The sequence below is a fragment of the Dama dama genome, chromosome 25, assembly GCF_033118175.1.
Source record: "Dama dama isolate Ldn47 chromosome 25, ASM3311817v1, whole genome shotgun sequence".
In the NCBI taxonomy this organism is placed as follows: domain Eukaryota; kingdom Metazoa; phylum Chordata; class Mammalia; order Artiodactyla; family Cervidae; genus Dama; species Dama dama.
The window spans coordinates 21061661-21074848 of NC_083705.1; the positions used below are offsets into that span (position 1 = coordinate 21061661).

General features: G+C 42.4%; 1 protein-coding gene across 1 annotated transcript in view; it reads right to left on the reverse strand.

Annotated features, from left to right (window-relative positions):
• Nucleotides 1-3607: 3607 nt before the first annotated feature.
• LOC133046470 (microtubule-associated serine/threonine-protein kinase 4-like) overlaps nucleotides 3608-13188 on the reverse strand; it is a 225849-nt gene continuing 216268 nt past the window's right edge. Inside the window, exons 5-6 of the mRNA XM_061129302.1 lie at nucleotides 7269-7393; nucleotides 3608-3815 (exon numbers count right to left, since the gene is read on the reverse strand). Coding sequence (XP_060985285.1) covers nucleotides 3608-3815; nucleotides 7269-7393 — 333 coding nt within the window. The remainder of the gene's footprint in view (nucleotides 3816-7268; nucleotides 7394-13188) is intronic.

The window sequence follows — 13188 nt, forward strand, 5'->3', positions numbered from 1 at the left end:
CAGGTAAAGCTGTCCCTGGAGACTCACCTCTCCTTCCTCTTAAGCCATGTGAGCCTGGGGTGTGTTCAACATTTCTCTCCTGAATTGCCCTAAGCTAAAGAAAGAGGGCAAGGATCCTCTCAGACTCCACTGGTCACAATGCACTTCCAAGGAAAACAGTGAAGGAATATACTGTGTGGTTTTGACTTTGTCTCCCCTCCTATCAGATATGCACCTGACATCCCTTCCTTCACTACCAAGTACTGCTGCCTATGGAATTCTTTTCTGTTTAAAGCTGTCAGTAATGAAAATCCCAGGTTCAGAATTACAGCCACCCATTTCTTCTCAATGGGTGAACTTATTTATCTAATGCCATTCATTGAGCACTTTTATAGAGCTGACAGGTCCTTATCGCCTGCTTTGCCCATTTGGGTAATTTGTACACAGAAATACAAATGCTGCTAGACTCAGAGACATTTCCTTCAGAAGCAGTAGCCTGGAGGAAATTCCTTCCTATACCTGTCTTTCCCTTAGGGAGGAGCTAGGGCCCAGGAAGCACTAGAATGGCAACTGAGCCACTGAAACCCATTCCAGGTCCTCCCACTTAACCCTTGATTGCCCCTGGGAAAGTCATTTAATAAATTGCTTTATTTGATTTGTCTCAGTTGCCCATTTTTACCCTCCAATATTTCATTCTGAAAGTTTTCAAACCTACACAAAAGTTGAAAGAATACAACATTCCTCATAGTCTCCAATTTGATTCATCAATTGTAAACAGTTCCCCTAGTGTTTCTTGCTATCCATATTTGTGAAAATACAATGCTGCCCAAAAACTGTTCTTATTCTCAACTTAATAAGAAAATCAAAAGATGAAAAACCCCACAAGAATGTGGTAAGTGGTCCTTAACTATATACTGAGCAAGACTTCCCAAGAAAAATTTTATCAGGAATTAGACTTCTTGAAAAACTTAGGACTGCAAAAGAGTTGTCATTAACATTTTTCAGGAAATGCTTCAATAAGGATGGTCAGCCTAAGGTGAAGCCCAGAATCATCCCACCCCAAAGCAGGAAGCCACCTTTTAGAGACATTAAACCATTCCTTATAGAGATATGAAAACTGAGACCTAGGGAGACTGCTTCTTATCACCAACCACCCCCTATACATTATAAATAATAGACTCACAAGAGAAATGGGAATGTGAGAAGGAAGATGAGAGAAGCAGGAAGACGGGATGGAGGGAGTATGAGGAGGAAGCCAGGTGTGGTCAAGGCCAGCAGCTCCCCAAAACCACTGTTATTCATCTGCAGCAGCACCGCCCTCCCAGGGTGCTGGAGGGGGAGCTTCTATTCCCAAACGCCCAGAATTCCCCTTTCCTCTTCAGCCTCACACCCCCTCCTTCAAAGGTCTGACCCTGCATCACACATTCCAGGCATTTCTATTTTTCCTCTTAGTTTCACCATGCTGTTACTCTCTCTCTTAACAACATCATTAAATATAGGTACTATGGGAGCTTCCCTGGGGACTTCCCTGGTGGCTCAGATGGTAAAGAATCTGCCTGCAATGCAGGAGACCCAGGTTCAATCCCTGGGTCAGGAAGATCCCCTGGAGAAGGGAATGGCAACCCACTCCAGTATTCTTCCCTGGAGAATTCCATGAACAGAAGAGCCTGGCGGGCTACAGTTCATGACAGCTGGACATAATTGAACAACAAACAAAAGACAAATGGGAACAAAGATTCAACCAGTGCCAATGAAGATTCAAAGATGTTTCACAGGTCAACCACCTCTCTAAGCCAACACAGGCAGGGGCCTCCGGAGGATGAACAGGGAAAGTTTTATGTTTGCTGAATCAGGTTTCTGGGTTCGGTGTCAGAGGTGGAATTTCCTTGTTATTCTGGCCTTCTCAAAAAGTCCATATGCTTTTGTTTCTTAAAATTATCTGTGGCTACTTTCAGAATCCCTGAATCAATAAGATTAATTCAGTAGTAGAATATTAATTTTCAGAAATACATCTTCTATTGATTGTTTCTTGGCACCCTTCCTGGTCCAGTGTGGCTCCACGGTCAGCTCAGTACCACTGGCTATGCCATAAAGATGCTTATTGATGGTGCACTAATGCAGAAGTTCATACCATTATCCCGCTGACCCTCTCTGATCTTTTATTCTGCTGTTTGCACTTCTCTGACTCCAGACTCAAAACAGACCTAGACTTGGAAATGTTTACGGTCGTCCATGAATTGCTTCATTTGTAAAATTAGAGCACTCCTGAACGCCTTCATGAAATACTTTGAGCAGCTTTGATAAATTACAGCTCATGTACACAATTACAGTATCGATCTCTAAAGTCACCAGGTTTTCTGTCAGTCCCTGTTGCATTCACAGCTATCTTTTTAATATCTGTTCTCCTTTCTTAGAAAAATGTCCGAAAACCTGACAGGTATCATCATTTAAGCAGTAGGCAATGCCGTCATCAGTTGAGAGGAACAAAACAGGTCTTTCTATTCCTTTTAGCATAACCATTTGCCTCCTTTACAAACTACTGTGCTAGGACCAAAGCGAAAGTGGTTCAGTCATGCCGGACCCTTCGCAACCCCATGGACTGTAGTCTGCCAGGCTTCTCTGTCCAATGGAACTCTCCAGGCAAGAATACTGGAGTGGGTTGTCATTTCCTTCTCCAGGGAATCTTCCCAACCCAGGAATCAAACAGGTCTCCTGCCTTGCAGGCAGATTCTTTACCATCTGAGTCACCAGGGAAGCTAGGGTCACTAGGACTAAATACGAAACTAAATCAAGATGCTGACCAGATTATCCTTTCCTGACATGACTGACTAGTAAGATGCTTAAGGTAACAGATGTTAACCGACTCAGAAAGTCCTGTATGTTCTATGAAGACATCAGAAATATGCTGAGGCTTCTTCCCAAGCTCTGACATGCATCCAACTTACTTGAATGAACACCAGAAAAAATGACAAAGGAGAGGGGTACAGAAGGACAAAGCACCAATTTTGAACATTTTCTGAAACAAGTCTTCAGTTAAAGTTCAAACATGTTTAGATGAGTCTGTGATTTGAGTCTTCATTTTTTCACTTTGAAAACATGACCCATATGCCAATGGGTCATGTTTTTTTAAATTTTTCACTCTCATCCTAAAATGATATCATTAAAAAGAAAAAATAAGTGTTGATACAGAGAAATATATGATTAAGCTGTGTGCGGCCATAAACCACTGACTCCGATGCAGCTGAGCTGGGAACCCTCAGCAGCAGAGGCAAGGGACAGCAGAGCATCCCTGCCCCCTCTCTCCGAGCATTCAGGGACCATCTGGCAAGGAGCCCGGGGTCGGGAAGGGAGAAACCAACGTGAGCCACCTCTGCCCAAGTCCTGCACCCTCACGCATGCGTGCTCAGTCACTTCCGCCGTGTCCGACTCACTGCGACCCCGCGGACTGTAGCCTGCTGGGCTGCTCTGTCCATGGGATTCTGCAGGCAAGAATGCTGGAGTGCGCTGCCATGCTCTCCTCCAGAGGATCTTCCCAACCCAGGGATAGAACCCGAGTTTCCTGCGGCTCTTGCATTGCAGGCGGATTCTTTGCTGCTGAGCCACCAGGGAAGCCCTGCCTGGCCCTCCTCTATTCCAGAAGATCATCACTGAAGAAGCTCCCAGTGACGTTTATCAGGAAAAGACACTCAAAGTTCCGAGGGAATGGACACAAGGCTGTTCTGCGGAGTAACAGCAGCATCCCCATAACTTCTGCTTTCACAGCAAAGTCTCTCCGGGGACTCAGTGAAAAACTTCGCATCCCATTTTGCTTCTTCTCTTCAAGTTCAGTTACACATCTGAAAATTAAGATCTTGGCACACAGCCAGAAATACTACATTCATGGTCATCAAAGAACTGTGTTGGTCTTGAGGGTGAATGTCAGAAAGCATTACAGAGCAGAGGAGAAAGTACCTCTTCTGAATTCACTGGCCAGTAGACACAATACTTGGAGGAGGGCATGAAAACCCACTCTAGTAATCTCATGGGCAGAGGAGCCTAGAGCGCTCCAGTCCATAGGGTCACAGAGTCAGACATGACTGAAGCAACTCAGCCCGCAAGAAGACTCAATACCAGGAACTTCAAGGGAGAAGATAGGTAGCCAGACACACCATTTGTGGTGACAACTGATGCTTAGGTATATCATCCCATTCACAAGGTTTTGGCCATGTTAACTGGCTATTTACTTGTTCAAACTATTTCCTTTTGTTCCTGGGTACAAAGCTATACTATATCTCCCAGCCTCTCATGCACTTGGGTGTGGCCATAAGACCAAGTTCCAGACAATGGGTGAAGGTGTAGATGTGCGCCGTTCTTTCAGATCTGTCCACGAAGGGACGTCCCTGGTGGTCCAGTGGTTAAGAATCTACCTTGCAATGCAGGGGATGCAGGTTTGATTCCCGGTTGGGGAACTAAGATCCCACATGTACTGCAACTTCTGAGCCCACGTACCACAGCCAGAGAGTCCACGTGCCACGACAAAAGATCCTGCATGGTGCAACAAAGACTGCATGACACAACTAAGACCCAACGCAGCTAAATACTTTAAAAAAGAGTTGTCCATGAACACTTCCCATACAATTCCTGCCCTTATACGATTTACAACCCTGGGTGTCAACAGGCTTCCCTGGTGGCTCAGATGGTAAGGAATCTGCCTGCAATGAGGGAAAGCTGGCTTTGATCCCTGGGTCAGGAAGATCCTCTGGAGGAGGGCATGGCAACCCACTCCAGTATTCCTGCCTGGAGAATCCCATGGAGAGAGGAGCCAGGCAGGCTACAGTCCATGGGGTTGCAATGAGTCGGACACCACTGAGTGACTAAGCACATCTGGGTGTCAACACCCAAGGTGATCTTGGAAAGGACATAAAGATGGCAGAACATCTGTTAGCCTGAATGATCTCTCGGAACAGAGCATATCTCTGCCAAAATGGCCTGCAGGCAAGGAAGAAAAACTACTGTTTGTAGAAATAAACAATAATAATAGTAAATAAACTTCCAAGTCATTTCTTCTATACGACGTGATACATCCCATGCCACTCTGATTAAACGCTGGGAGAAAACTTACCTCACCAACAACTACAAATCATCCTACAACTAAAAAGAATTGTGGGCAAGCATTCACACAGCAGATGTCACATAGGTCAAAGCTGGAGGGCTTTTCAACTTGTTTGAGAGTTGACCAAGGGACTGCTCAGGTAATTTATACGATGATGTAGCCGTGTGATGAAATGTCATGCCACCATTAAAAGGGACACAGTAGAGATGTATGTGCTAATATGAGAGATCTTCATATTATTAATAAATCAAAAAGCAAGTCTCCAACAGTATATACAGTGTTTTAATTGCTTTATTTATAGAGATATACACAAAAAAATTTTTTTTCTGCAATAAGTAACAAGAAACAATTACCAATGGGTTATTTTTGGGGAAAAGGACAAGAAGGAGAAGTGAATTTATATCATTTTAAGATTGTGTCTGTATTAGTTTTATAAAAATGTCAGCAGGGATAGCAACACACTGGGTTACTTTTCTTTTTCATGCATTCTTGTATTAACAAAAGGTTACCATTAAAATGTCAATCAGGGCATTGAAGGAAGGATTTTATCAATAAAATGGAATGAGCTCTCTTCCTTCCTGCAAGGCAGATTATCCCCCAAATGAGGACACTGAGAGGAGGCTGCTGATCAATAGCCCAGCATAACCACACAGCTGTGAATTTGTACTGATGCCATGAATGACCGTAAGGCTTTCCTATTTGTTTATTTGGGACTTAGGGCTCCCTATTTGTTTACTAGAAAAGTGACATGTGCAACGGCATTTCCGATTAGTGATCACTAGGAAAGGCCTCAAGAGCCAGCCCCTTGTAAATTCTCTCCCAGATGCGTTCATACGCTTTTCCTCTGAGTCTAGTGGTATTCGTCCAAATGGCACATTCTGTGGGGCAGGAAAAGCACTCAAACTCTGGAGAAATGCACCAGGAGAGAAAAACACAGGATGAAGGGGGCATTAGCTGGTGCACAAGCAGTGTCTGGTGGGTCTGGAGTTAGGAATGTTCTCTCCTAGCCCTGGGGAAATTCTGGGTGTTTTTAAAAAATTTCCTCAGAAGAGGAGGATATCTTCAACCCATACATTTCCCAATAAAGTACAAAAATGCAGCTTTATGACCCTGGGCTCGTCTCTTTTGCCTGGGTTGGATTTTTGTAGCAGCAGAGAAAAGGCTGACCTGGGACACAGGTTCCACATCTAACATAAAGTAGGTGATCGCTGAGCTGTTTGATATTTCGTTTACATTAACTGAATGCAGTTCCACCGGAACAGAGAAGCTCTGGCAGAGAGAATGCATGGTTAAATATTCTGAGATAAATGGGTTATGCTATGGTCTCAGGTACCACGACCAAATGTAGGGCAGAGACAATGCTATTAGTCTAAGTGAGGATCCCAGAGCAACTTGTGTGTGCTAGCCCTGACCTAGGACAGTGAGGGAACACAAAGACACAGGCTTCCGAGAGTCCAAAGTTCATAGGGGAGACGGGTGAGTGAAAAAAATTACAACCAGCCAAACATTCCTACACAATACATATTTTTAAAAATATCTGAACACTCCTGAATTTGATTTCAACTCTGCATTATCTTCCTCTTTACAGTATTCTGTACCAGGAAACATAATTAATTTGATTTGGGGCTGTATATTCAACATTACGTCAAACTGAGTTGCTCAAAAACAAACTGAGCTTCGCAAGCCAGAGGGTCTGCCAAGAACTAGGAGAACAGGGCCCAGCATCTAGCGTTTCAGTTCCTGCGTCATGCCAGCAGCACTTCCCACCAGCTCTTCTGAGCCCTCCTTGGAAAAATTACTAACAGAAAACCCCAGGCTACATTTCGAAGCAATGCTCCTCAACAACAAAATTACTGGACAAAACACGGCTGAGTAATTGGATTCCTGTCTCTGGCTTAGCAAGGTGGAGACAGTTGATGAGCCTAGCGTAAGGATGTATCTGATATTCCCACTTCATGACTGTCTGCAGTTGAAAAAGGACTTGACACAGAAGAAAGGGCAAGGGGAGGCAGGGCTGAAAAGCCAGGGTGACGCGCTAAACATCACCCTTGGGGCTCCAGTCAGCTGTTCTGTTCTAGTCTAGCCTCAAGGCAGAGGGAGGGACATGCTGCCATCTAGAGGCAGTTAGGGGTATTGGCTTTGGTAGCCACGCAGCCAGCACAAAAGCGTGGAGGATGCTGGAAGTGGAGGACCTCACAGTCTTAAGGAAGCAGCTGCCCGAGGGATGTACTTGTCCAGGGACAGGTCCTCTGCTTGTGTGAGGAGGGGGTGTGCAAGGAGGAAATGCCCAGCCAGACAGAGCCGCTTCAGCTCCACAATTCTCTAGAGAGTAAGAATGGAAACTCCTGTGACAGGGAAAGTGGGCACAAGGGGTTAGAAGACTTAGAGAGAAGGGATCACCGGCATAAAAGATGCATCAGACATGGCACCTGGGACAAAGGGCTGGCACCTCCTGAGACACAGAAACATTGAGAGTTCCAGTGCCAGGGCTAAGATCTACAGGTAAGGGGAAAGAGCAGAAAGAAAGCCACAGGGAGACCTTAAAATCCAGCAGGTAATCAGCTCAAGACTGCCTTCTTGGAAAGAAACAAGATGTGAGCGATGAGAAACACACGTGTGCTGTCATAAATTACTGGGATGCACAGAAAAAAAAATCTACACTTAGAGAAACGATGTTAAGATTGGTTGTATGTTATACATGATTTCTGTCCCAACCTTCTAAGAACATTTTCTAAAGTTCCTATGGGAACTTACCAGCTTACGATGGAAATATAAATTTACTTTTTAAAATGAAATAAAACAGAATTTATCAAATCCTGAATTTCCTAAATGATTGGCTGGATCCAAGATTCCTGAGATAGAAAGCTAAATAAAGTTCTACGTGATGAAAGACGTGGTTGTGCCTGCCCTGGTGGCAGGTTCCCAATCTCTCCCTCTTAATGAAGAGCTTTCTGCACTGACAGGTTCAGAGCATGGTTACACTTCAGATGAGTCTGATGCATCCTTCAGCCATGTGGGACAGGTTATAAGCTTAGGACTTCGGTGAGAACTGTTGCCACCAACAACTTCAGTGGCATCTAGTTAATTTCACACCAAATTCAGATTTGCTTCAAACGCCAGACGAGTGGGGACCATTCAGTCCTGTTCAAGCTTCTCCCTGCTCTGACAGGACAAGGAATCCAAGGGTTGTCAGGCTTGATGGATGAAGAAAATCATTCCTGTGCACTGTCAGTGCCCATCTCCTTGTGAGCACACGCTATTCATCAGCACAGGAGGTGGAGGATGTTCTGAATAACGTGCCAGCAAACTGTTAGGGTCGTTAACACTTCACTTCTTTCTGGGCTCCCGTGACACTGCCATAAAAAAAAGTTTCTACAGCAGAGGACATCTCAAGAGCTAGCGTGGCGGCTGGTGCAGCTTTCACATCTGCAAGTGATAAGCAAGCCTGGTCACTCCTCTCATGAACAAAGAAGTAGCCCCTGAGACTGACTAAGGAGGCTAATCTCCACGTGGAGAGGGGGTCCTGGATCTGACACTGCCAACTCCCCATCTCTGAAAACATCCCCAGCCCTTGGAGACCCACTATCAGCAAGGTCCCGGCTCTCAGGCTAGTAGGGGCAGGAAGCAGTGAGTCCGCTCCAGGGGGCAGAGAGGTCCAGGGTTAAGTGTTACACAACTCCAGGAGAACAACCCACATTAAAGCCGGGGTGAGCGGTGCCTTGACATTGAGCAGTGCACAGCCCAGGAGGCTGAACACAGAACCCTGACAAAAGAAGAAATGACAATCCGAAACGCCTGTGATTTTATAAAAGTCGCAGATGTTTAATAACTTCAAAAGGGATGACTTTTTCCCTTCCCCTCACTAGTTCTCAAAAAAAGTGAGGAAGTTATTTCTCACTGATAGAAAAATGTGAAAGTGAGAGGCAGTCTTTTAAATGTTAACTGAAGATACATTTAACTTCAAAAGTTATGAGGTTCCCCTACCAGCCCCACTGGATATTAAAAACAGCATGAAACTATAGAAATTAGATTATACATACTATAAATACAGAAAGACAAATCAAAGGAACAAAACAAAGTCAAGGAATAGACCCAAAATACACTTGGGAATTTAGTATATGCTAAAAGTGGTATTAGACATTGCAGGAAGGAGAAGCTGTTTGGTAATACTGTTGGAATAACAGTCTAGCCACTTAGAAAAAAGAATAATAAACTGTTCTTTTACTCCTTAACAAAAATAAGCTCCAAGTAGACTAAAGGTTTAAATATTAAAAACTAACCCATAAAGAGAGAAGAAAACATGAAATAATAATGCTAGAATCTGAGAAGAAGAAAAATCTTTCTAAGCATGACACAAAATTCAGGAGCCACTCAAAATTAATAGGTAAGCATCTGTCAAAATTAAGCAAGAAAATGAAGAATAAGGAGGAGAAGACACAACTAATAAACAATATTAAGAACAGGAAAGGAGTCAAAGCTGCAGATGCCACACAGAATGAACATAATTTTCAAATTTAGATTAGTAAACAAAGTCATGCAAAATTACAAAATACCAAACTGCCTCAAGAAGAAATAAATAATCTGAATATTCTTGTAAACATTAAACAATTAGGTCAAGAATATCCCCACAAAGAAATTATCAGATGCAGATGACTTTATAGGCAAAACTCAGAAGAGCCAAGAAAGAGATCCATCCATTCTTACTCTTTCAGAGATGAGAAAAGGAAGGAACTTTCCCTGTGGTGGTAAAATCATTGTTTAGCAAATATTCCTTCCTTCACACTCCCTACCTCCCTGATGCTGGATTTAACCATCCAGTTTTCACCAGTGGGCAGAAGTGATGCTGGCTCAGTTCCAAGCCTGACCCTTAAGAAATAGTCAGTGTTCCTGCTTCCCCTTGTAGAATTTCCCAATCTCCACCATCGGACAACCACACCCCAGGTAAGTGCTGCTCTTCACCCTGGGCCCCAGCGTAAGACACAGAGAGTAGAGAACTCAGACCTCCAGTCTGGATGGAAGCCAAGCCAATTCACAGATCCATGCCCCAGGGCAGCCACCCCAAGCCAACCCGCAGATACACAGCAAGAGACAAATACTCCTGAAGACTGCGGTGGGGAACTCTGCTTTAACACGCAGCATTATAGAAGCGGTGTAGGGATGACTGAAACATTCCTATTCATTTTGCTGAAACACCATAACTTAACAAAGGCCATACAGAAGAGAGAAGCTATGAGCTACTACCATTTACAAACACAGAAGGTAAAATTCTAACAAAAATGCTAGTAAGCTGGATGCAAGAATGTACTTTTTTTTCATGTTATTTGCTGTGACAATGTATTTTTTTTTTAATGTAACATCAAATGCACCACCAAAAAGCTGGGAAAACTGGACAGATACATGTCAAAGAATGAACACTCCCTAATACCATGCACAAAAATAAACTCAAAATGAATTAAAGACCTAAATATAAGGCCAGCCACTATAAAATTCTTAGAGGAAAACACAGGCAGGACATTCTTTGACATAAATTACAGCAAGATCTTTTTTGATCCACCTCCTAGAGTAATGAAAACAAAAAACAAACAAACAAACAAAAACAAATGGGATCAAATTAAACTGAAAAGCTTTTGCACCACAAAGGAGCCCCTAAGCAAAACAAAAAGGCAACCCTCAGAATGGAAAAACACACTTGCAGAATGAAGCAACTGGCAAGGGATTAATCTCCAAAATACACAAACAGCTCATGCAGCTCAATATTAAAAAAAACAAATAACCCAATCCAAAAAAAAAAGGGGGGCGGGGGTGAAAGATCTAAAGAAGACATACAGATGGCCAAAAAGCACATGAAAAGATGCTCAACATCACTAATTATAAAAGAAATGAAAACAAAAACTATAAAAAGGTATCACCTCACACTGGTCAGTATGTCCACCATCAAAAAATCTACAAACCAAAAATGCTGAAGAGGGTGTGGAGAAAAGGGAACCCTCCGACAGTCAGTGGGACTGTAACTTGGTATAGCCATTACAGAGAAGAGTGTGGAAGCTCCTTAAAAAGCTAAAAACAGAACTACCATATCACCTAACAATCTACGCTTGGGTATATACCCAGAGAAAACCATAATTCAAAAAATACACGCACCCAGGGTTCACTACTGCACTGTTTACAACAGCCAAGTCAAGGAAGCAACCTAAATGTCCTTCCGCAGAGGACTAGATAAGGAAGATGTGCTACACGTGTACAATGGAACCTGACTCAGCCTAAGAAAGAAAAAAATAATGTCATTTGCAGCAACATGGGATGCACCTAGAGACTGTCCTTCTAAATAAGTCAAACACAGAAAGAGAAATACCATATGACATTGCCTACATGTGACTAAAACAAGGGTGTGATCAAACTTTCAAAACAGAAGTATAGTCATGGATATATAGAAAACAAACTTAGGGTTTCCAGGGGATAAGAGGGGGAGGGATAAACTTGGAGACTGGGATTGACATATATACACAATTACATATAAAATAGATAACTAGTAAGGACCTACTGCCCTAGAGAAGGAAATGGCAACCCACTCCAGTGTTCTCGCCTGGGAAATCCCATGGACAGAGGAGCCTAGAGGGCTACAGTCTATGGGGTCGCAAAGAGTTGGACACGACTGAGCAGCTGAACAAGGACCTACCACATAGCACAGGCAACTCTACTCATTACTCTGCAATGACCTGCATGGGAAAAGAATTAAAAAACAATAGTGGGGATGTCTATAAATACAAAACGGATATACTTTGCCGTACACCTGAAACTAACACAACGTTGTAAATCAACTATACTCAATAAAATTTATTAATAATAAAACAAAAAACCAACACCAAATATAGAAAAAGGATTTTTCTATAAAAATGCAAAAAGAAATTTTTCACCACCTGATGTAGAGCTCCCCCTTCAAAAAAAAACCAAACAGTATTCATTATATTTAACATGAAATGTTCAAAATTTTCTCTCTGTGCTTAAGGACAATATGAATGCATGGTATCATAATTTCTATTCAACATAATCCTAGAAGCCATGGTAAATAAAGAAAGGTTTTTTTAAAAGTAAAGTTAAAAAGATTGGAAAAGGAAGAAATAAAGCTGCATTTATTTGAAGATCATCACTGTCTATATTTTCTACAAAAAATTCCCATCCCTCAAAGCTAAAGAAGAGAAAGAATCAGTAAGAATTAACTAGGCTGATGAATTTAAAAATATACAAAACCTAATTCAATTTCCAGACATTAGCAAATAGGTACACATGTTTATTTTATTAAGAATAAATCTAAAAAGGATATACAAATTGTTTCAGGAAAAAAATAATAAAGTTATTTAAAAACGTTAAGAAGTCCTAAGTAAATGGAGCAATATACCATGGTCTAGAATAGTAAAACCCCATAAAAATGTCAATTTCCCAAACTCATATCTAGATTTAACATAATTCTGGTTAAAATCTCAATCAGCTGTCAGAATGTCACAAGTGATTTTACAGAAAAGATAAACAAGCCTGAAATAGCCAACAATCAAAGAACAACAATGACATATGGGAACTCTCTTGTCCACTTATTAATAAGACATCTTATGAAGTTACAGTAATTAATAAAGTATGATACTGGCACGGGAATAGCGAAATTGGTCAATTCCAGGATTGAGAGCCCAGAAAGAGAGAAACACACAAAGAATGCCTAATACTTGCCTCTGATATGTGTTATGTTCTTTAACCTAATGACAATGATGTCAGCATTAACCATTCCCATTCTACAACCTCAACAAGGTTCAAAACTCCTTAGCCAAGAAATGTCAGTACTAAAATAATTCATTCCTAAGTTTCCCAAACCCAAACGTGCCAGTCCTTTTCATCATCTGCTATGTTTAGAAGAACAGTTTGCAAATAAAGCAAGACAAAGGGCCCGTGTGCTAAGGATGATGGGAGCCCCACAAATACTGAACAAAATTCTTGGCAGAAAAATGGGCAGCACACAGCAGCTGCCAGCAGAATTAGGCCATGATCGTGGGAAGAGGGGTTAAGAAAAAACGCTCTGCCCTTCCGAGCACATCACACTGGAGCCAGACCGTGAGTCCACTTAATTGAGA